Source organism: Harpia harpyja, chromosome Z (assembly GCF_026419915.1).
Source record: "Harpia harpyja isolate bHarHar1 chromosome Z, bHarHar1 primary haplotype, whole genome shotgun sequence".
Lineage (NCBI taxonomy): Eukaryota > Metazoa > Chordata > Aves > Accipitriformes > Accipitridae > Harpia > Harpia harpyja.
Genome location: NC_068969.1, coordinates 26,279,742 through 26,301,839, shown reverse-complemented (window position 1 = coordinate 26,301,839; position 22,098 = coordinate 26,279,742). Strand labels below are relative to the sequence as shown.

Here is a 22,098-nt window from a genome sequence, read left to right as displayed (position 1 = left end):
TTGGGACGCGACACCCCCAAACCCTGGGAAGCCCTCCCCTTTAGCGGGGGAAAGACAGGGAGCAGCAGTAGCCAGCTGACCGTACGTAGGTGGTGAGGAGCAAGAACAACAGAGAGGGCTAGGGTTTGAGAGGTCTCTGGTTTTAATGTGACCTCAAATCAGAAGCGTCTTCCATCAGGAGTCTGCACCAGGGCCTGCGAGAGAGCTGTAGCCATCGCTGATGGAGCCGCAGTAGCCATCAACAGAAATGATAAGACAGTGTATCACTCCGTGCCTCAGAAAGAAAGAAAGGCCCGCCAGCAAAGGTCATAATAACGGAGCTGCTAATGAGGTAACTTCATTGCCACCCTTCTGTTGTAAGTCTATCTGTGGCAGGAGTCTGCTGCTTGGTAGGAGTCCACTGCCCTGTCCGTGTTGGCCTTCATGCGCGCTGCCAGGAGGGAGAACGTCTGTCCGCTGGAAGTGCCCTCCAGGCTGAAGAGGTGCTCCAGTAAGGAAAGACAGCAGCTCTGCCGCAGCAGCCAGGCTAGCCTCTTCCTCCTGCCACACGAGAGAAACTGCTTGGCCCGGAGGCTCTAGCTGTGCAGTGCTAAATGGGACAGGGCCGGGGGAAAGCAGGGCGGCGGACAAGCCAGGTGCACCTCCTCGGAGGAAAGGGAGCTGACGGAGGGGCGGCTGCTGGAGCGGAAGGGGGCAAACAACGAAGCGGTGTCAGGGGAAGCTGACCGCCTGAGAGGGCGTGTTGGCACTGCAGTGCCAGGGGGGCCAAGCAAAGCTGGGAACCGGCAGGAAAAGGGGTATCACCCTCTGAGCTTCCTCATCCTCACACCTCACCTCCACCTACTGCTCCTTCCCCACGTCCTGGTCCTGCCTCCAGACCCCCTGCCCCTCTTCAGCCTCTACTCCCCGTTTACAGCTCTCTGTTGCCAGCCACCACCAACCCCCTGCCACAGCCGCCACGTGCCGGCAGACGCACCCCCAGCTGCAAGCTGCTTTTGACCCAAGGGCATGCTTTGTTCCCGTGACTGCGCAAGGAGGGAGGGAGTGTGGGGCTCTGGCGTCCCCCGGTCTACCCGCACGTGGCTCCTTACTGCCTCGGTCCTGCTAAGGCCTATGTGTCAGCTTCAGGGTGGCCTCAAGCCTAGGCAGGTTGGGCCGGGATGCCTGGGACCAGGTGGGAAATGGCTCTTCCTCCCCTGGCTTCTCAGTTCTGCTTCTTACCGGGCCTCCTGCGGAAGGGAGGATGCTCTTCTGGCAACACAAGTGGCACACGGCAACTTTTCCACCTGAGACCTGACAAAGGTTCCAGTGGAGGTCTGGGGGAATTGTCTTCCGAGCAGGCTCAAAGCCTTCCTGAGCAGTTTCTCTGCCAGCTTCATGTGCCCCATATGCCAGCAGACCTGCAGAGGAAAAGGGAAACATCCCGATATGGACTAGTTGCCCAGGAGACTGCAGGAACCTCCAAGTGGCTGGAGATGCCAGGGATATCCCCTGCAACCGGGGAAGGCATCCAGCTCCGTCCCCCAGGAGATCCCTCCAGACCTGCCCGTCTCTTACCTCCCCTTTGAGGCTGAAGAAGGTGGCCTCTTCAAAGCAGGCGATCACATTTGCTTTCTTCTCCAGCGAGTTCCTCAGGACCTCCGCTTCGTTCAGCTTCATGAGGGCCTTTGCGCAAGCACACAGAGAGCAGGTGAGCGTGGGTGCAGAGCCCATGGCCAGCCTTGTCCTCCCTCATCATTGCCTCTGGCATCTGTCTTAGGAGGGCCTGTTTCTCCCCCTGGTGATGCCCGCCCAAACACAGTCACACTGTCTCAGAGCACAGACAGGCACCAGTGATCCTTCAGACTGCCTCCCTGCTAATGCCCCTCGTGCTATGGGCACAGTGCCTTGTGTCTCTTGCCACAGAAGAGGCAAACCAGAGGAAAAAGTCAGGGTCTGACCCCAGCATTTCCTTTCCGAGGTCCCGCGAAGGCACGCCCTAGTGCAACGGCCAGGCAGGCAGGCAGGCAGGACTCTGTGCACAGTGGGTGCTGGCAAGCAGGGCAACTCACCATGTAGCTGTTGGAGACATGCAGGTAGGCAGCCGCAGACTCCAGAAGGTAGTAGAAGGCTCTGGCAGCATCGCCCATCGCCACGTAGTGGCGAGCCAAAGGCACAAGCACCGATTCCACGATGGCTTTGCATTCACAGGAGCATGTACCGCTGTGCTTCCTGTTGGTCTTGCTGGGCAGCTCAGCTGTCTGTTCGCTCTTTGCCAGAAACCATCCTGCCACACTAGTCAGACGGTTCCCAGGAGAAGAAGAGAGCAAAGAATACACGGGCATCACCTGTACTGCTCTTTCTCCCCACAGAGACGGCATCAGAAGCCCTTTGTTCAAAGCAGAGCACGAGGCCATGGGCACGTATGACCCGTACAGGTGCTTTGTAGGTAGGGAGAAAGAGACAAGCTTGGGCTTTCTGTCACCTCTTCCCACAGGCAAACCACTCGAGTCCCCGGGGCAGGTTTTCCCCTGCAGATTTTGCAGTGCTACTCTGTAGGAACCGGAAAGCAAGGGCTGCTCCAGTGTAGTGTGATGATGGCTCTGAGCCCACGGGCTTCCTCAAGCACTCCCTCATCTCCATGGCCATCTCCTCCCAGCTCCCACCCCACAGAAAGCCTCTTCCCTAAGCTGCAGTCACAACCGGCAGCCAAATGGCAGCGCTTCCTTTGTCTCCTCTGGACACCCTGAGCTCACTGCCTTCCAAAATCATCAAAACCGTGTCTGCTCACCCAAAATCCTCCTCCAGGAAAGCCTGCTGCTGCTGCAGAGCACCTGCAGCATCAGGAAAGAAAACAGGGGGTTAGACACCTCCTCACATACCACAGGGGAAGAGCTACTCTCCCTCTCCCAGCGGGCTCGCAAGGATCCTTGCAAGGGTCCCGACACACTGCCGAAAGTCTGCAGTGGCCATCCTCACCTCCTGGGCTCGTCCCTAGCAGATGTCCTCCCACCCCATCCCCAGCACAGCCCCCCTGGGGTCCTGGAGGGCCCAGGCTGCGGAGCATGGTGCACAGCATACCCTCAGGGCCGTGGGTCCTATCCCTCTTCAGCTGTTCTCCTGCCAGCACCAAGGCCTCCCAGCTGTGAGGGTCGCCCTGCTCAGCAGGGCCCTGACTGCTCCCTCCCTCCCGGGTGCTGGTGACGGTGAAGCGGTGGAAGGCAACAAAGTCCCCTTGGCCGCAGCTCTTGCATTTGTGCGCGTGCCGCTCCAGGAAGGCGGCGCACTTGCGGTGCAAGGCGACCCGCTGTCTCTCGGGCCACAGCTCGTAGGCAGCCTCCCGCAGCAGTGGGACACGGAAGACCAGCACGCCAGACTGCCGCTCCGTGGTCTTCTTGCTCGGAGAGGGTCTCTCCACACCTGCAGGGCAAAGGGCCTTTGCATCAGCCTGAGCTGGGGCCAGGCCTCAGGGCCGTCCCAGCCGGGGCATGAAAGTCGTGCCTTGGTGAGCATCCTTAGCAGCAAACCGGCGCTGCTGCACACCGAGCCTTGCAGGACGAGGCGAAAGGGCCCGCCTTGCCTTGCTGATGCTAGCACAGCCCTGGGGACACAGCGCTCAGCTGTGCTCCAGACAGGAGCTGGGGATGTTGCCGCCAGCCGAAGCAAGCCCCGGCCAGTGCTTTCTCTCCGCTCTTGGCAAGGCAGTCCCCAGCCTCCTGAGCTTCCCCTGCTGCACCACAGGGGAATCAAAGCTGAACAAAAGCCTCTCAAAGGCCCTGGGGCACTTTGGAGGGCATCTTTGATCTGGATGCCGCAGGCAACTGGGAGAGGATATCGGTGATTCCAGATGCCCTCCCGTGCCTGCGCTACGAGCAGCACTTGAAGGCAGAGGAGCAGAGGCACTTGGGACGGCTGGTGGGAACTTCCCTCCAGCGCAAAGCTAGTCTTCTTTGAGATTGACTTGTAAGATCTTTGAACAAGCCATCCCGAACCCCCATGCCTGCCTGAGCTCCACCCAGCCATTACTGGGGCAGAGGGGGGAAGTGCACCATGCCCTGGGGAGCCCCACCAGGACACAGCTGGGAGCTCCTTTGGCCTCTTTACTGCTACCACTTACCACTCCCTGCCTGCCGAGAGGTGCCTGGCCCCTTGGTAGGATCTCGGACATCTTCTGGCACCTCTGTGGTTTTCAGCCACTTAAGGATGCTGTCGCTCACCAGCATGTCCAACAAGCAATTCGTCTTGTGCCTCATGCCGTCAGGAAGGATGTGCGACAGCAGCTGGGTGGTAAACACTGGCCCGATGACAGCTGCAAACTTCAAAACCATCTGCTTCAGTGGCTTTATCCGGTCCAGCTGGGCCAGCACAATCTCTGTCAAAAAGAAGCAACACCTCTTTCTCTCTTGCCTGTTTCCCATGCTGAGGCTGGAGAGGCTGGAAAGTCTCAACACATGAAACGGGGTCGACTTTGGCCTCTTCTCCTCGGCGCCGCACCTGCTGGGCAATTGCAACCCAGGGCAGGCGTCTTCAAAATGGCTCCGCACCTGTTGGAATCGCAGGCCACAAGGCCTGGGGAAGAGCGAGACGCTCAAACAAACACTCGCCCACCTGGGGTGAGGAGGGCAGGATCCAGCAGGTACATGCATCCATGATGCGCCCTACCGCAGCTGGAGTAGGCTTTTGCCCAACAGCGCACACAGAAAACAGAGAACCTTCCCCAGCGCAGAGGTGGACGCAGAACTCCCCACAGTGGCTCTCTTAACTTGGCCAGACAATACTATGCCTTTCGTTTGGTTTTCATTGTTTTGGGGGACAGGACGGGACGGGACAAAACAACTTAATAGCAGGAACGCTTTAGCATGACGTTTCTTCAAGGGTCATACAAATGGCTACGGCTAGAGAGGAGGGACAGTCGTTGACAGCTCCCCCATCCAGCTCCCCTGGCTATGGGGGGATTTCCGTGCCAATCCACAGAAAAAAACCAATGGATTTGGTTTGGATTAAGTGCCTCGAGAGCACCGTTAGCTGGGGAGCTTAAGAAGAGAATAGCGAGGGCAAAGCCGCGATCACAGCTGAGTCAGCGGCAAGTCAAAGACTTTTCCCAGCAAAGCATTTGTTTCTGTGAGAAAAGGGAGCCATCCTAGTGTTGCACCAATAGCCTTTTCTCTCCTACCTGCTGCTGGAAAGCAGCCAGCAGGCTCACAGCTGGTCCACGCCCAGGAGGGGAAAATGGCTGCCCGCAACCCCAGGCCTGTTTCTGGTTGCACTGGAGCCACCTTCCCAGCAGAGCCCCCAAGCTGAGAGGGTGACTCTGCAGCACACAAACGCCCAGCCTCCCTCTAGCCAATGCCCCGCCAAGGGGCCCCAGCACAGCCGCGAGCCGGCAGAGCGGCTCTCGGTCCCTCACCTTTCAAGGTGGTGGGCAGCACCGTGTTCTCCGGGTTCACGTCTGGTCTGATGATGCAGACCCTGCCATCATTCCCCGCGCTGGAGCTCGAGGTTGCTGCGAGGGGTGAAGCCTCAACTGCAGAAGCTGGGTGGAGCAAGAGAACACGAATAAGGCAATGTGCAAAGTAACTTGCGGCTTGCAAATGTTTCAAAATTTGCCTGAGAGGGGACAAGTCCCACTTGACGTGGCCCAGTGCAAGCGCAGGGACCTGCATGTGCTGAACGTGGTCATTAAGCACAGCAAAACAGTTCCCACTGCAAGCATTTCTTTGCATAGCCCTCCCAGGACAGACAGGTGTTCTGCCTTCAGACCAGCTTTCCCAAACAGCCCCTCAGTCAAAGCTTCTGGAGTGCCTAGGGGGCAACTGAATGCCCCGCGACAGAAAGCAGCAGCATTGCTGCCTTCGACAGGGCTACCTCCACAGCCAGGGAAATTGCCAGGGATCATGCAAAATGCAGCATCAGCCCTGGCTGTTCCCAAGGCCACAGCACTCCGGCTGGCATGGCGTGCTCGGTGGCATTGCCACCGTTTTCTTCCGTTACCAGCACCCTTGTGGGGATTTATGGTTTTGAATTCAAGTTTCCCGGGCCCGTCCCTCGCCTCAAGCTGGGGTTTGTTCTCAAGTGAGCTGGCGTTGGGCCAGGGTAAATTCCGTGCCCATTAGAACGCCTAAGAAACACTAGAAACACATGTGCTCTGGAACCATTTCCCCTGTTGTTTTAGCCCCCCAGCCCCCGCCCCAAGAATTTAGGCCCCTCCAAGCCACCAGAACTCGCTAGCCCCTGCTTTGGCTGTCCCAACAGCAAGGCACGCAGGAGCCCACGCCTCCGCCAGACCACGTTCTGCACCGCTGCAAGATCTGACTCTGCCCAGACCCGCGGGGGAATGATGGGGCAAGACTGTGCTGCGGAGAATGCGCCACAGCAACTCGCTAGTCAGCAGCAAAGGTGCTTACTGATCAGGCTCTCCCAGTTGTCCTCTGCTTTTTCAGCCCGCCTCCGGGTGCGGAGCAAGAGCATGTCGTTGCAAAGAAGGCAGCCCAGCAGCTCCTTGCAGTAATACGGGATCCCCGAGCTTCTTTGGATCAGGAACCTGGACAGGAGCAGACGCGGCAGTGACCACCACAAGGGGAGTAAGGTGAAACACGGTTCAGGTGGGCGGCGAGTCACTTGGGCAATACAGGGTAGCCAGCATCTTTGTCACAGCTGCACCTCGCCTTTGAATGGGACAGTCCTCTGCTGGCTTAGGCTTTTGGGCCCCCCTGAAGCTCCAGCCTTCGCTCAAGTCCATGGGAAAAGAATCGTGGACAACGGCCAAAGCGCAGAGCAGCGAGCCCTGCCTTTCCTCTCCTCAGGAGCCTAGATCCTCTCTGGCAGCAGGGCAGGCCTCTGCCCCAGGGCATCTCCCCCACAGCCCGGCCACCTAGACCAAGGCCTTTTCACAGCCCAGCCACGCCTGGGCTCAGGACTCTTCCTCCCTTCCTCTCTGTGCAGCCGCGAAGGGCTGACACCTCCCACGCTCTGTGTCTCGGCAGTGGCCCACTCTCAGCTCGCGCCTGCCAGGACAAGGCATAACAAGCAACCCAGCTCCTAGAGTACTCCCTAGAGTCGGTGATGCTTCTAGTGGCCCTGCGCTCCCTTTCCTGGGGGCTGATTCCCGTCCGTGGTCTGCATAGGTTCAAGCCCTCAGGAAGAGCTCCCCCGCCTCGAACTTACCTCGCTAGATCCCTGGAGATGCTGTCCACTCTAAGGTTCTGGCAGACTGTCTGCACCACAGCTGAAGGTTTCAGCTCATCCAGACGAAGATAGGTGATTTTCTGGGACGTTGTGTTGTCTGCTGCAGCTTTGCAAAAGCCCTCTGTTCTTGCGTAGCCCGGCGCTAAGCTCATGACCATGAAGTAGGAGACATTTCGGAGCACGGGTGACATGATACTCCAGGAGGCAGGGTCGATGAAATGGGCATTGTCGATGACGAATATGCCAAATTCTCCTCCAATGGTCTGAAAAAAAGCAGGATGTTCTGAGGGCAATCCAGTGGAATCCCAAGTATCTTGCAGGGGAGGAGATTGAGCCTCTGTCTCTTGAGAGGATGCTCGGAAGTCTCTCCCCAGCCACTTCCCTGCTCAGAAGCTTACTGACTCTTAATTTCTTTGAGATTTTAAGGTCACACCTAACACCACCTGACCTGCAGAAGGAGGCAGCTTGGGCAAGGGAATGCAGAAGCCATTGCTCCTTGTCCAGGGTACACTTGACAAGAGGAAAGTTATGGGGTGTGTTTGTGGGGCTGCGGGGGGGGGGGGGGGGGGCGTTCCTCAGGCCCTGAAGGGCGATGGCCCGGGCGTGTGGTCCTCCCACCCGCTCACACTGCTGTGGTGCAGAGCCCGCAGCCAGCAGGCTTGTTTTCCTTCTCTGACCCAGGAGGAAGAAAGGAAGGAGAAATGCTCACCTTCTCTAGCACTTTTGCCCAAGTCGAGTGCAACTCCTTTTTTCTTTCAATTCCACGCATCTCGCGAACCTTGTCCGAAACGGGAAACTGGCCAGAAAAGCAGAGTCAGGGAGGAGCATCGCTCTGGGGCTAGGCACACGAACCCACCAAGCAAGACCGCAGAGCAAACTGCCTCTGCTGGCCTCAGCACCTTACCTCTCCCCAGCACAGGTGCAAGGAGCCACAGTGGGGACTTCACCTGGAGCCTAAAGCAGAGGCCCTCTGCTGAGGGTCGCTGGCAGAGCTGGGGCTTGGGGGTGGGCTGAAGAGCTGGTTCTCTGGCTGTAGGACACTTGGGCTGGCTGGAGCAGACCACTCGCCCAGCACCAGCCTCTCTCCAGTGCCACTTCCAAGGTGCTGAACAAGGCACCGGGCACCACCAGACGCAGCGTGGGACATGAACTCACCCCAGAAAGGGAGCCCCCCAGGGCCCAGGAATGGGAAACCTGTGCTATGACCCCCACGATTCCCAACCCTGAGCTAAGGCACTCCCAGCAGCGCGCCCACACAACATCAGACCCAGAAAAGCTCACGAGAAGGCCTTCTCCAGGGGGCCAGAGAGGCCTCTTGCTCTCACCTCGACAAGGAAAATGTCATTGAGGAGGCAAAAGCTGCTCTCTTCAATTGTCCCGCGGAGCACTGCCTGCAGCGTGCGCTGCCTGGCACCGCAGTGTTCACAGTCCTGGAGGCCCAGGGCCCTGGCCATCAGCGTACGGATGGCACAGAAGGACTGCCTCACGTTGACCTCTAGCAGTTCCATGGCAACTACCCTGCCGTGCAAAAGCAAAGGGGACTGAGATCCCCAACAGCCCAAGCCTTCTAAGACAAAAGGGGTGCAGATGCCCTTGGGGGGGGGGGCTCGTCAGCCACTCGTCTCAAAGTGCTTCCCAGAGGAGGCCAAGCTTTTCGCTCCTCATACGAGAAAGGGCACAGAGGGGCAGTTGCTGCCAAGCCACCGGGAGAGCCGGGTCCAGACTCTTGCGTCTCCCCAGCGCCGGCCCAGGTCTCGCTACGTCCCCCTGCAGAGGAACTCATGGGGCTAAGGGGCAAGGATGGAGCAAGTGGCGGGTTTGCCTTTGGGCTCCAGACCTTAGCAGCCTGCTTCCCAGACCACAGGAAGGCTTTTCTGCCCCAGTGCTCCTTCTGGGAAACAGGCAGAGGGCAAGCAGGGCTTCCGAGACAGGCCACCCTGCTGTCTGTTGGGTCTGGAGGCAGATGAAAAGCATTGGGCTTGGGCTCTTTCTTTCTATCTGTGCCTGGCCCAGAAGTGAAGGAGGAAAGGGCATGGCTCAAGAAGCCACCTCCAACTCCCCAGAGATGTAGAGGCGGGAGCAGAGCATGCAGGTGCTCCTAGGGAGGCTTTCTCGAGAGGCTGCAGTCCAAGGGCCAGGCGCACCGGCAGAGGGGACGGAATGTTCTATGCCTGCCAGGTGATGGGCAGGGGCAGCGTCCCAAAGCTAGAGGTCAAAAACCTGTACCTGTGGCCAGCAGCCTGGCCTAAATAGGCCAGTTCGGTAAGTAAGTGGCTCTTTCCGGAGCCCATCGTGCCCTCAAATGCCAGGATGTGCCTTTGTCCTAAGTCCTCATAGGCTTTCAAGCAGCTGCCAAAGAGGTCAATCTCCTTCTCCCGACCTGTGAAGACAAACAAGAAAACCAGCTGCTGGGTGTGCTGAAAAGCAGAGAGATGTCACTTTGGCTGGCACCCGCCACCGCAGTTCCCTGTCCCGCCACCACTTCCACCAGCCTGCCTACAGCCAGGCCTCCTTCCTGCCCTCTCATCCCAGCTTTTTTACCTCTGCCTTCCTCAGAGCGGGAGGGGGCCCGCCTGCCCCACAGCGCAGCTCCTATGCCTTCTTCCCCGTCCCACCACCCTCTGCCCTCCCACAGGCACAGAGGTTCAGCTGGCCCCATGCAACTCCCCGCAGTGATCCAGCACAAGACTGGAAGAGATGATGCGAGTCGCTGCAGCATCTCCTTGCTGTAGCATGAGCCACAGGGCACTTCCTGGTAGCCGAGGCAGCATCTTCAGTGTCTTTTGGCTGGGCTAGAGTGAATTTTCTTCAGTGATAGCTCCTACGGTGCTCTGGTTTGGATTTGTGACCAGACACGGCTGTTGCTAACACAACGCTGTTTCGGTTATTGCTGAAGAGTGCTTGCACAGCGTCAAGGCCTTTACCATTTCTGACGCCGCCCCGCCAGCGAGCAGGCTGGGGGCGCACAAGAAGCTGGGAGGGGGCACAGCCACGACAGCTGACCCCAACTGCCCAAAGGCCTATTCCATACCATATGATGCGGTGCTTGGCAAGAAGAGCTGGGGGAAAGAGGGAGGAAGGGGGGACGTTTGGAGTTAAGGCGTTTGTCTTCCCAAGTCACCGTTACGCACGATGCAGCCCCGCTTTCCTGGAAATGGCTAGACACCTGCCTGCCGATGGGAAGCAGGGAACGAATGCCTGATTCGGCCTTGCATGCTTGCACAGCTTTTGCTTTACCTATTAAGCTGTGTGTGTCTCAGCCCAGCACTGTTCTCACTTTTACCCTTCCGATTCTCTTCCCCATCCCACTGGGGGGAGCGAGTGGCTCTGTGGGGCTGAGCTGCCTCCCGGGGTTAACCTGTAACAGGGCCCAAAACCTCCAGCAAGACACCGAGTGATTAAAGGCACCCCGTGTGTCCTGACGTTTCCATGTCTACGCCCAGATGATGCCAAGAAAGGATCTCTGAGGAGTACAAGGGGGAGAACCCACCACTGGAACTCTCCGTCAGTCTGGCAGAAGGCAATCTCTTTCCTGATCCCAAAGACATAGCCCCCAGGTGTGAGCAGCTCCGTAGCTGAAAGGTACCTTCGTACCAGGTCTGGAGCACGGCAAGGCAGCACCAGGCGCCTCACCCTGCTTTCCACCCCAAAGAGATCAACCAAGTAGGGGCCAAGAGAGGCCGCACTTCCTTAGGGCCGCTGCAGGCAACACCATCCCCGGCAAAAGCTTCTCCCTTCCCAGCATGGCACTAAAAGTTACCGAGGGGAAGAAACTGGGCTTCAGAAGAGCAAGGCATTCTCCACCTACCCAGTAAGGGGGCGTACTCTGACCTCTTCTTGGCAAGACCCATGCCAAATATGCTAGAAGCAGGGGAAAAGAAAACACAGGTCAATTAGCTGGTGAGAAGCCAGGGGACACAGAGAAGCAGCCTGGCGTAGAGGGGCAGGATGTGCTCCTCGTGCACCTGCTTTTCTTCCGAGCAGCATGTTTTCCCCTGTATGCACCCCCACCCATAGTTCAAGCTGCACGCTAGGACAGCTTCAAGCATAAAGAAGCCCAACGGCCATGGCAGGACAGGAGAACGTATCAAGAGTCCACCACCAGAGGCCAAACCAAGAGACATCGGAGACATGTGAAAGGAGCCAGGGCGTGCTGTTGGCTAGCACACGCTGGCAAAGAGAAACAAGTGTCTTGCAAAGGAGGACTTGTGTCACTCAACGGGTTGGGATGCCAAGCACCTTAGCACCTTTGGCTCAAGTCCTCCTGTAGTTTCCAAGAGATGGCAATGTTAACATTCAAACCGTCATCCAAAGAGAAGGTCAAATCCTGGCCCAGAGGAAGAGCTGACATTTCAGCAGGAAGACATGAGGAAGAGTGTCCCCATGGTCAACACTTCCCCATGGGAAACAGGCTGGCCCAAAGCTTCCTGCTCGGAAGCAGACGGGACAAAAACCTCCTTGGGTCAGCATTACCAGGGCACGTGGTGGAGCAAGCACAGTTGAAAGCCATTTGGACAGAGCCTGCAAGGCCAGGTTGTGTCTGCCAAGACAGGCAAACCTTCCCCATCCCTGTGGCTTCACTCCCGCTCTCTTAGCAGCAGGAGACAGCAGGGGAGAGAGGCAAAAAGCCTCCCGCGCCAGGGCTTCTCACCGTCTCAGCCACAGGCAAGGGAGACCAGCTTGGTCTCTCTCTGCCTAATTCCTCTCTGCTGGCCAAGGCTGCACCCTTGATGCCACAATCCCCTCATCCAGCCCTCTCAGAGGTCACTCACCTCTTCTTGGTGATCCCCACATATTGATAGACAGTGCCAGGACGACTGAGGCCTTTCATCTTTCTCTCCGGCAGCTCCTTGAAGTAGTAAGGGGGCAGCCGAGAGGAGGCGTAGGTCACTGCATCACAGGACACCAGCCCAGGGTAGTGCACCATCATCCGGGCTGCCAAATTCACCTTGTGGCCAAGGACTGCCAGAGAGAGAGAGAGCGCGCGTGCGTTGACATCTCCGTGCGACCTGCCCCGTGGCGCCCTTCCAGGCCAATGGCTGCCTCACCTCCAGCACAGGCCAACCCCACAGCGGGATCAGCAGAACCCAGGGGAACAAACGGCCACAGAGCCCATTCTCCTGCCACGGGCCAGGACCCACACTGCCTGGGCCGCTCCTGACCGGCTGCTGGGAAAGCCCTCTCCCAGCCCGCCTTCCTCTTCCAGAGTGCTATGCTTAAGCAGGCCCACGCCAGCCTCCCGCGCCTCAGACGCACGCCTCCTACCTGTGTATTCATGCCTCAGAGGGTGGCCGGTGACTCCGCAGAACACCGTCCCACTGGTAACTGCAACAGACACCGCCCTGGCACACAGGGAAACAGCGCAGCTTCAGCAGCGCCCCAGGCGCAGTCCTGCCCGCCCAGATTCATCCCTTCCCGCACCTCCCCTCGGCGCTAGCCTGGGCCACCCGCCATCCTGTCCGGCCAGCGTGGGTCTTGGGGACGTGGAGAGCTCAGGGGCGCAACATACCCACGTTGCAAGGGACAAAGGACAGGGGTAGAGCGCACGTGGGATGTTTTGGACGCTTCCCCTGAGGCCACATTCCCTGAGCTGCAACCTGCAGAAGGCCACAGCCCTCTCGTGAGCAAAGAGGGAGGGAAGAAGGCACCCATGATGTCACTGCCTGCGATGGCAGCAACCTGAGATCAGGTGGCTGGACCCCATCCCGTTCGTGGGCCAGTCGCCCAGAAGGGCCTGCCTCTGGCACCAAGGAGCCTCTCGCCCTTGCAAGGGCTCGTTCCAGCACGGTGGCTAGCAGGGTGTGCTTGGAGGGACTCCGCCTGGCTGCCGAGGGCTAAGCCCGGGGCTCGCCTGCCACCTCTCAGGGCACTGGCCTCCTTCCTCCCAGGGACGAGGCAGAGCAAGCTAGAAGACGTGTCTCTTTCTGGGAAGCCCCCTTGCACCATCCCAGGCAGCATGCACCCCCACCACACGCTCACTTTGTTTCCATGAGCATGGTGGAGCAGGAATTGAAGATCTGAATAGCACTCTGCAAGGCATGAATGCTCTCGTAGGGCAGCTTTTCTCCGCCGAGGCCAAACACACAGAGGAACGTGCAGCCCTGCCAAGGACAGATGCAGCACATCTTGCTACAGTGCCTAAGAGGGAGCCTCTCCCTCTTGCTCACCGCCCACCCTCTCAGGGTGGGGGGAAGCGATTGCTCCCACACACTCACTTTATCAAACAGGACGATTTTGTTGATTTCGCCTTTGTGAGGACAGAGGATTTCCAGCATCATCCTGCTGGCATCGTGGACGACGGTGTGGACAGCCGCTGCGTTGATACCTGCAGTCAACTGCAGTTGGACGAAGAGGCTGGTGACTGGCCGTAGCTCAGAGAAGAGGTCCAGCGGCACTCTGTCATCAAGCTGGAAGACAAGAGCACGATGGCTTCACCAGCCTGCTCTCCCGGGGGCTTACTCCCCATACCAGATACCGAGGGAGAGCAGGCATACTGGCAATAGCAGGTACTACCCGAGGAAGGGCTAAATCCTCCTCTCGGTGCAAATGGCGGGCAGGCTGCCCAGCCTGTGGCAGGCGGATACCGAATCGTTAACGCAAATGACAAAGGAGAGAAAGTTGCTCCGGTAACACCCCATCCTGGGACAGGTATGGACATGAGGGGCGACCCGCAGGGATGCTCTGGGGACTTCCTTTATCCCACTGTCACTGTCAACCTCCCCTTTATCCCACTGTCACGACCGCAGCACATCCAGAACCGTACCCACAGAAAAGACAGACAGACAGAAGTCTGCCTCCCACCACCCGTATCTCTCTGAGAACAACACACGCAATGGTGCAGCACCAGTGCCCCCTGGCTCAGTTTCCCCGCGTTGTCGTCTCAGGGTGCGTTTTCTTCTGTTTGTCTGTTCTCGTGAGAACTCCATCTCTGCAATGCACCACTTCTTCTGCCCTCCAAAAACGCAGCCCCCAGCAGTGGCGGCCTGGACGTACCTTCCTGAGAGCAGCTTCTGATATGTACTTGCTAAGCATGTCGTGCGCATTAGGGCCGCTGGGCAGGGGAAGAGCGGGCCTCATGGCACCTGAGGAGAGAAAAAGCAGGTGGTTGCTGGGAGGATGGGACTACGAGGTGTCGGAAAGCAGGGGCTGGCACTGGAAATGGGGGAGAAAGAGTCTTCTGCGTTTGCTCATGTTGCCACCTCCAGATGCTCACGGCAGTGCTGTCCCCTGGAGGGAGAAGGCAGCAGCAGCCACTGCCCCAGCTGATGCACAGGAGGGCCAAAAGCATGAGTGCTAACCGAAAGGAGGAAGAGGGCGGGGGTGGTTCCTCTCTGGCCCCTGAAGCAGCCAGGCCCCACCTTTCCAGGCAATCCGCGAACTAGGTGAAGTTGGCACTCACCTTCCCCTTCCAAGCGGCGGCTCCTTGGGTGTTGCACAAGCTCGCGTAAAGCGTCTTGGCATTCTGACCAAGACATCCGATCCATGCCTGTAACCTGAAGACACACGGCGTGAAGGCACTGCCACTGGCCTCCCCAGGAGTCCCAGGGGACAAAGCCCGCCCTCCACCGTCACTGCCCAGCAAAGGGGAGAACAAGCCCACCTGGCTGGATGGGACAGCAGTGCTTCCTCAGAAGCACCGGAGCTGGGCAGGCATCATCCAAGCATCCCCCAGCTGTCAACCACAGCGCCATGACCCACAGAGGACATTGCTGGTGGGGCCAAAACCCTCCCAGTGCCTCCCGACCCCTCAAACCAAGCAAGCCCAGCCCACCGTTACCCCTGAGATGGAAGGACAAGAGCTTCAGCTGCCTACCCACTTCCACAGCCCCAACTCTCTCCACATCCAGCTCCTCAGCCTTCTGACACCTCCCTCCTTCATGTCCAGGTCTGGGTCCTCAAAATGGCTCTACAGGCCATCCCATCCACCTACCTTCACAGCTCTTTTGCCTGCAAGGCGCCTGGTCCTGAGCCGGTGCTGCTCACAGAGCTCCCAGGAGGTGGCCGAGAGGATTACTTCACCTGCATTCGCAAGCTCTTCGGCCTCACGAACTTCATCCAGGGCCTGGCCACAGATCAAGAAGTACTGCCGCCTCCTGTCTCCGACTAGCAGGAAGTCCATGGGCCCTGCAGAGATCCCTGGTGAGAGAGAGAGGGAGAAGCAGCACTGACACAGGGAAGATTTGGAGCTCTACAGCCCCCAGCATCTCAGCTGTTCAGAACCTAATCTGAAGCCCAGTGGGGAGGGCATTATGGAAGGGGAGGGCATCCTCCATCCTCCTCAGGGGCATACTGACACAGGTCCCTGAAACGGGTGTCTAGAAAGAGGCAGTGTGTTGAGAGTGCCGGCTGTCTTAGCCAGCTGCCTGCCCAGAAGCCCAGCAGCCTGCCCAGAAGCCCAGCAAACCAGGCGGGCTTGGTCACTGCCTGCTCCACCAACATGCAGGCAGGTTGTAGCTGTCTGCTTGAGAACACACGACAGCCTGCCAAAGCCCTTCCCAGAGCCATGTGCAAAGCAGCTCCCCTTTGCTCTTTGTGAGAGGCAGGGGAGAATCCAGCAGGGCAAAGGATGCAGAGCTGCCCCCACCTGAAAAAATGGAAAGATAACTACCTCCCACAGACATCTGTGCTAAATCAGACATTCAAGGACCCTCATACTTGATCTGACGCCCGCTTTGCCTTTAAGCTTCCTCTGCAGCTGCAAACGCACGCAAACCCAGCAGGCCTGGTCTCCCATCCCCGCCCAGACTACGGCTGGCCCCTTAAATGCTCGCAGGAGATGCTTTCCTTTGGCACTAGCCCCAGTACGGATCCCCCCATTCCCTGCCAGCGAGAAGCACCCCGTGCCACAGCGCCCGTACCTATCTTCAGTCGGACCTTCTGACCCACGTGCGTGTCACGATTCCCATACTTCCTCTGGATCTGCCGGCTACATTGCAGCACCAGGCTGATGGTCTTAGCCAGCTCCTGGGATGGTGCTCTCCACAGCACCAGCACAGCATCCCCTGGGGAAAGTGAGGGAAAGGTAAAGGCTCTGCTGAGACCTGACTCTCCCCGACCTACGCTCAGCGGCAGGGACAGCAGAAACCGGCCGACGTGCTGAGGAAGATGGGCCCGTGGGAGGGCATCGTCCTGGAGGGCCAAACCCTGGGCACCGGCACACCGCTCCTCTCCCGGGCCAGCCACGGCGGCCGACAGCCGGCAGCGGTGGCACCCCCTGCCCCGAGCGCTCCTCTGCAGCTGCAGCACACCAGGGCCGCCTCCTCCCCTCGCAGCCTGGCAGCCCGAGCTCCGCCACCACCAGGGCCTCCCTGCCCCTCACCACCCCCCCGACACACACCTTTGGCTGTGCTTTCTAGGGGGTCTCCTCCTCTCAGTGCTTCCTTGCCCCCACCCCCAGCCCAGGGTCCTACCAGCAGGGGCAGAATGAGGGAGGCCACAGCCCTTGCCAAAGCCAAACCGGAGGCAGGCAGGCCCAGGGAGAAAGAGAAGCCTGGAGAAAGGGCACTGCACGGGGGGGGCGTGAGTGGCCAGGAAGCTGGCTCAAGGTGCTGCACAGAGCCTCTTGAGAAGGAGAGCACAGCAAACGGCCGCCACAGCGCTTAAATGCCGCAGGTCAGCACACGTGGGCATCGTCGTCCTGCGTACATACCAGCAAACTTAAAGATGTCTCCTCCAAAAATCAGCATCTCTGCGGACAGAGAGAAGGAAAGGAAGAGTCACGTGGGCACCTTCTTCCAGAAGCCACAGAGCAAGCCCCTCTACCCCGAGAGGAGCACCCAGGTGAGGGTGCACCGTGGGGCACAGCTCAGGAAAGCACCGCTCTGGCCTGCCTCCCAGGCTCACAGGGGCCACAGCCCTGGTACGTGCACAGCAGGCAGGGAGGCAGGGCTGCGAGCTGCCACCAGATCTCAGAAAGGTGGAGGCTGGAAGGGACCTCTGGGGTCCATCTGGTCCAACCCTGCTGCTCAAGCAGGGCTGCACAGAGCCAGCTGCCCAGGACGGTGGCTAGATCATTTTTTCAGAGCTCTAACGAGGGAGACTCCACAAGCTGCCTGGGCAACCTGTGCCAGCGCTCAGTCACCCTCACACTCTAAAAGTCTTTCCTGACGTACAGAGGGAACGGCCTGTGTTTCAGTGCATGCCTGGGGCGTGGCCTCTGCTCCTCACACTGGGCAGCACTGGAAAGAGCCTGGCTCTGTCCTCATTGCACCCTCCCTTCAGGTTTTAGACACATTACTAAGATCACCCCCCAAGCCTTCTCTTCTCTAGGCTAAACAGTCCCAGCTCTCTCAGCCTTTCCTCGTAGGAGAGATGCTCCAGACCCTTCATCATCTTTGAGGACTCTCTTGCTTTGCTCTACAGGTGCTGCCAAAGAGGTGGCCACAATGTGCTCACGGTCAGCTTAGAAGGGTCAAGATGTCCCCCGTGAAAAGGGGCTCGTGAGGGTGTCACAGACACACACACACACACACACACACAGACACACACACGTATATCAGCGCCAGCATCCTCAGGTCACTCGCGTGCTGGCGCTTGCTGGATGCCCCCAGCCTGCTCTGGGCACTAATGCATCACCGAGCCGGGTGTTCATGCCAGAAGCACAGAGGAAGCTGCTGAGAAAGCGGGTGCCTCCTCGGCCACAGTGGGGAGCAGAAAGGACCTGTGCCGGTCTTGATTCACCAGGACACCCTGGCTGTTCCTGCAGGCCACAGAAAGCCCCAGCCCTTGCAAGGAGGCAGGACCAGGCTGCCCAGCATGTCCACCTCCACCCTCCATGAGCAGCCTCACGGCCCGCTGCCAGACAGTCCCGCGGCACGGCTCTTACCCTCCAAAATGTCACACAGGTAGTCATTGAGGGTTTGCGCCAGCTCATCAGTGCCTCTGTCTGGGCCGCTCCTCTGGATGAATTTCTCTGACAAAGCAGTGAAACCTGTAACAGGGACACCCAGAAGTCAGGAAATGCCCACGTGGGCCAAAGGACCCGGCAGCCAGTTCCATGCTGCCCGGCCCGAGAACCTGTAGGTCACACCTTCCCACGCGCTGGCTCAGTGCTGGCGGTGGCAGCGGTTGACCGCCCAACATAACCCGTCCCCCTCTCTTTGGGCATCCCAGCAGAAGACCTCAGCAGTGACAAGACGGCCACTCTGTCTGAGGAGCCGGGGCAGGGCTCCAAAGGGCCTAGTGTGGCCCAAAAAGGCTCCTGTCCGTGGTTGCTCCTCCCTGCTCCCCCCACCTGAAATATCCGCAAAGAGCAGCACTCCGTGGACAGTCTGAATGGGATTGTCACTCCTGAGACAGTCCTCAACAATGAGACTGGGGAGGAAAGCTGCTGCTTTCTCCAGCTGTGAGTGGTAATGGTTCCTCTCCCAGGCAGAAGCCATCATCAGCGCCCTGTGGCACACGGGGTACCTCAGGAGAAGATGGCCGTGCCCAGCTGGGAGGACGAGGACCTCACCACACAGTGCGACTTGCACACTGAGCCCGGGGCCTCTGTGCGCGACAACTGGCCCTCCGCCCTCACGGCGGTGGTCACAATCACCCGGCAGTGACCTCCTCCGTAGGTCATCACTTACTTACCCATCCTCTGTCCTCAAGCAACACAATCAGCTAGCAGCGACATCCTCTGTATGTCATCGCCTGCTGAGCAGCTGCCGCCGTGGCCCAGTCTCCCTCCTTGACGCTGAGCCGCTGACTCGGAGGCAGCCAGCGCCATCCCACTTCTTGGAGGACAGTGCCGAAGGGAGGCTTGCGCAGCGACCCGTTGCTGAATTTGCAGCGACCTAACTAAGGCCTTGCACCCTAAGAATGGGTCTTTGGAGGCTCCAAATGAGGCTTCGTACCCTAAAGGAGGAGTTTGGCCCCTAAAATGAGGCTTCGGGCCCTCCGGATGAGCATTTGGACCCTCCAAATTGCAGACTGGATCCCAAAAAGGAGGCTTTGGAAGCTACAAAATGAGGCTTGGGGCTCTAAAAGTGGGGGTTGTACTGTAAAAGGGGGGGGTGGACCTTAAAAATGGGTATTTGGACCCTTGAAATGTGGCTTCAGGACCCTAAAGATAAAGGGCTGGATTGTAAAAATGATTCTTTGGACCTTGAAAATGAGGCATTGGGCCCTGAAAATCAGGTTCGGACCCTCAAAATTTGAGTTTAGAGGCAAGGTTGTGGACCCCGAAATGAGGCTCTGGAGCTTCTAAATAAAGCTTTGGACCACCAAAATGAGGATTTCTTAACAAAAATAAGAGTTGGGACCCTAAAATGAGTATTTGGACACTCAAAATGAGGCTTTGGGACTGAAAAATGTGTGTTCGGGCCTTATAAACGAAGCTTTGAACTCTACAAAGTGGCTGTCAGTCCTAAAAATGAAGGTTTGAAACCTAAAAATGAGGCATACTACCCTAAAAGAGAGATTAAAACCCTAAAAATGAGTCCCTGGGCCCAAAAAGCGAGGCTTTGAACCATAAGAAGGAGGTTTTCAACCCTGGAATCGAAGTTTTGGACTCTAAAACTGAGGCTTTGGGCCCTAAAAGAGGGGTTTGGAGCCTAAAAATGAGGGCTTGGAAACTCAGGATGCAGCTTGGACCCTCAAAGCAACCGGCTGGATCCTAAAAGTAATGCTGCTCTATAAAAATGAGATACCTGCTCCTGTGCATGTGGCACCCCTGGTCCTGGTCCTGGCCCTGCTCCCTCCCTTGCCCCAGCTGCCCCTGGCCCACCTCTCACCTGTTTCTCCTGAGGCCGCTCAGCCTCTGCCCTCTCCGGCAGAGGAATTTGGCCACAGGTGACATCACAAGCATCTGCACAAGCCAGGTTCCTGGGCCTGCCCTGTTGGCAGTGACATAAACACCACCACAAGATCCTAAAAATGAAACTGTGGCTTCTTAAAAAAAGGCCATGGGTAATGAAAGACAGGTTTGGACCCTCCAAAGGAGGATTTCAGCCCTCAAAAGCAGGCTTTGTCACTGCAAAGAATGGGGGAGATGCTACAAATACGCTTTGGACCCTGACAACAAGGTGAACCTATTGGTTCCTCTGTGGCCCCCCGAAATGAAGCTTTGATGCCAAATACAGGGCTTTGAGCACTACATTTGAGGCTCAGAGCTGTGAAAGACGGGTTTGGACTCTCTGAATGAGGGTCAAGGCCTTAAGAATGGGACTTTGGTCCCTAGAAATGGTGCTTTAGAAATGAAAATGAGGCTTTGAACCCTGAAATTAGGTTTGGGGCCCTCCAAGGATGCTTTGGTACCAAAACCTAAGGCTTTGCACCCTAAAAATGGGTCTTTGGATGCTCAAAATGAGGCTTTGGGCCCTTAAAATTGCAGACCAAATCCTAAAAATGAGCCTATGGTCCATGAAAAGGAGGATTTCGTCCCTAAAAAAGAGGCTTTGGAAGCTAAAAATGAGGCTTTGGGCCTGAAATGAAGCCTTTGGACTCTCCAAACAGGGCTTGGCACCTTCATAATCAGACTTGAAGAAATCGTTACTCACAGCATTTAGTCCTCATCACGACCATCACTCTTCTGAGCAACAGAGGGGAAAGCTCTGGATGACAAAGGATATCAGGATGCGCTCCAGAAAGAAAAGATCAGTGCAAGAAGATCCCCATCACCTAACTGCAAAGGAATAATTCTAGCTCAGTGAAATGGGGACCCAAAATGAAACACACGGAACAGCATCCATCATTGAAACTCTTTCAGTGTCAGTTTTAACTGCTGCAGATCTGCAGGCAGACAAACTTACTGTCACAGGGCCCCAAAAGGAGTACTAATTAGCAAACAGAAACTCTACCCATAGCCCATATCTATCTAGCCTTTAAAGGTAAAACAGCTCAGCCTACAGCTCTGAAGGTATAGACCAGTCCACACTTACATCCTGGGTCTACCTGCTCCACGATCTGTCTAGAAACTGAAATCACAATCACCTTTGAAAGAGGAGGGAACCTGGGGGGAAGAGGGTTGAAAGGAAGACATTGGTGGAAAAAAGGAAAAGCGTAGGCACGCAATTCAAAATGGAAGGAGCCAAGTTATCCCAAAGACCAGCTCAGGCCGACTCGCTTTTGCTGGCAAAAAGCTGTGCAGCTTGGAGGAAAAAAAGCAGACTTTGGTGCTGGGATGCACACAGAGTTCAGATCTGAAACAGCAGAAAAACCTTGTCAGGGCTCCTTTCCACCGTCCTCCTACCTGGGTGCATGCTGCAACCTCCTTGTTTCCCTGAAGTCCTCCCAGACTAACAGGGACGTGGCATCTGTCCAGTCCACGTGCCACGACGAAGAAGCAGTTCTGATCGTGGAGCGGGTAGCAGATAACTGCATCTGCAGAAGCAAAGGGGCAGCCACGCCTCAGCTTCCGAGATGCCCAAAGCTGCCCCAGGAGCCCTCGGTGCCCCAGCATTTGCTTGGCCCTGAAGCCCCAGGCACAGAAGGGAAGGACAGTGGTCAGCCCCTGTGGGGAGAGGGACGGGGCTCCGTCCTTCCTTCTGGCCGCAGGAGGATGCCCTGGGCCACGCCAGGACAGGGTGTCTCTCCTCCTCAGCCCCAGGGGAAGGCGAGGCCTGAGGAAGGCCCCGGGTGCTGGGCTCAGCACGGGCGGTGTGACCGGGGCCAGAGCCCTGTCTCCTGCCGGGTGCCGGCCTGGCCGAGGCCAGCGGCTCCCGTCACGCAGCTCCTCCCGCCCGGGGCTGTGGCTGGAGCCCAGACAGAGCCGCCTTTTGGGAAAGACTTGCCGATCCAGAGCGAATCCAGAGCAGATCCCCTCCTGTCCTCTCACGTCCCCTCCCTGAGGGGGCCCAGACCCCACGAGCAGACCGAGGGAGGGCAGACCTGCGCACACACCTTGCGCTGCTGAGAGAACAGCTCCAGGTGAAATGGCCCCTCTTGCAGGCCGTCTCTCCGCAGGCCCAGTGTCCCGGCTGGCTGAGGAGCAGCTGCCCTGGCGGGGGG

The 22,098-nt window shown here is 57.9% G+C and overlaps 1 protein-coding gene and 1 long non-coding RNA gene across 2 annotated transcripts; both read right to left on the bottom strand.

The window, feature by feature from the left end:
• Positions 1–330: 330 nt before the first annotated feature.
• LOC128136624 (adenylate cyclase type 10-like) lies at positions 331–18,116 on the bottom strand (the record flags this gene model as incomplete). The annotated part of the gene is made up of 23 exons (XM_052776547.1): positions 331–540; positions 1,222–1,400; positions 1,558–1,665; positions 2,052–2,266; positions 3,061–3,399; positions 4,097–4,351; positions 5,387–5,512; positions 6,384–6,520; positions 7,144–7,427; positions 7,874–7,960; positions 8,490–8,682; positions 9,391–9,544; positions 10,973–11,025; positions 11,937–12,126; positions 12,430–12,506; positions 13,144–13,265; positions 13,380–13,571; positions 14,158–14,246; positions 14,564–14,657; positions 15,095–15,300; positions 16,023–16,166; positions 16,814–16,852; positions 17,990–18,116. Coding segments are annotated over 23 exons (3,588 nt in total), but the record flags the coding sequence as incomplete, so codon positions are not given.
• Positions 18,117–20,692: 2,576 nt separating this feature from the next.
• Positions 20,693–22,098, bottom strand: LOC128137682 (uncharacterized). Its single transcript, XR_008233790.1, has 3 exons — positions 21,991–22,098; positions 21,341–21,471; positions 20,693–20,773 (listed from the first exon to the last, which is right to left on the bottom strand). It is a non-coding gene; the product is annotated as an uncharacterized LOC128137682 (long non-coding RNA).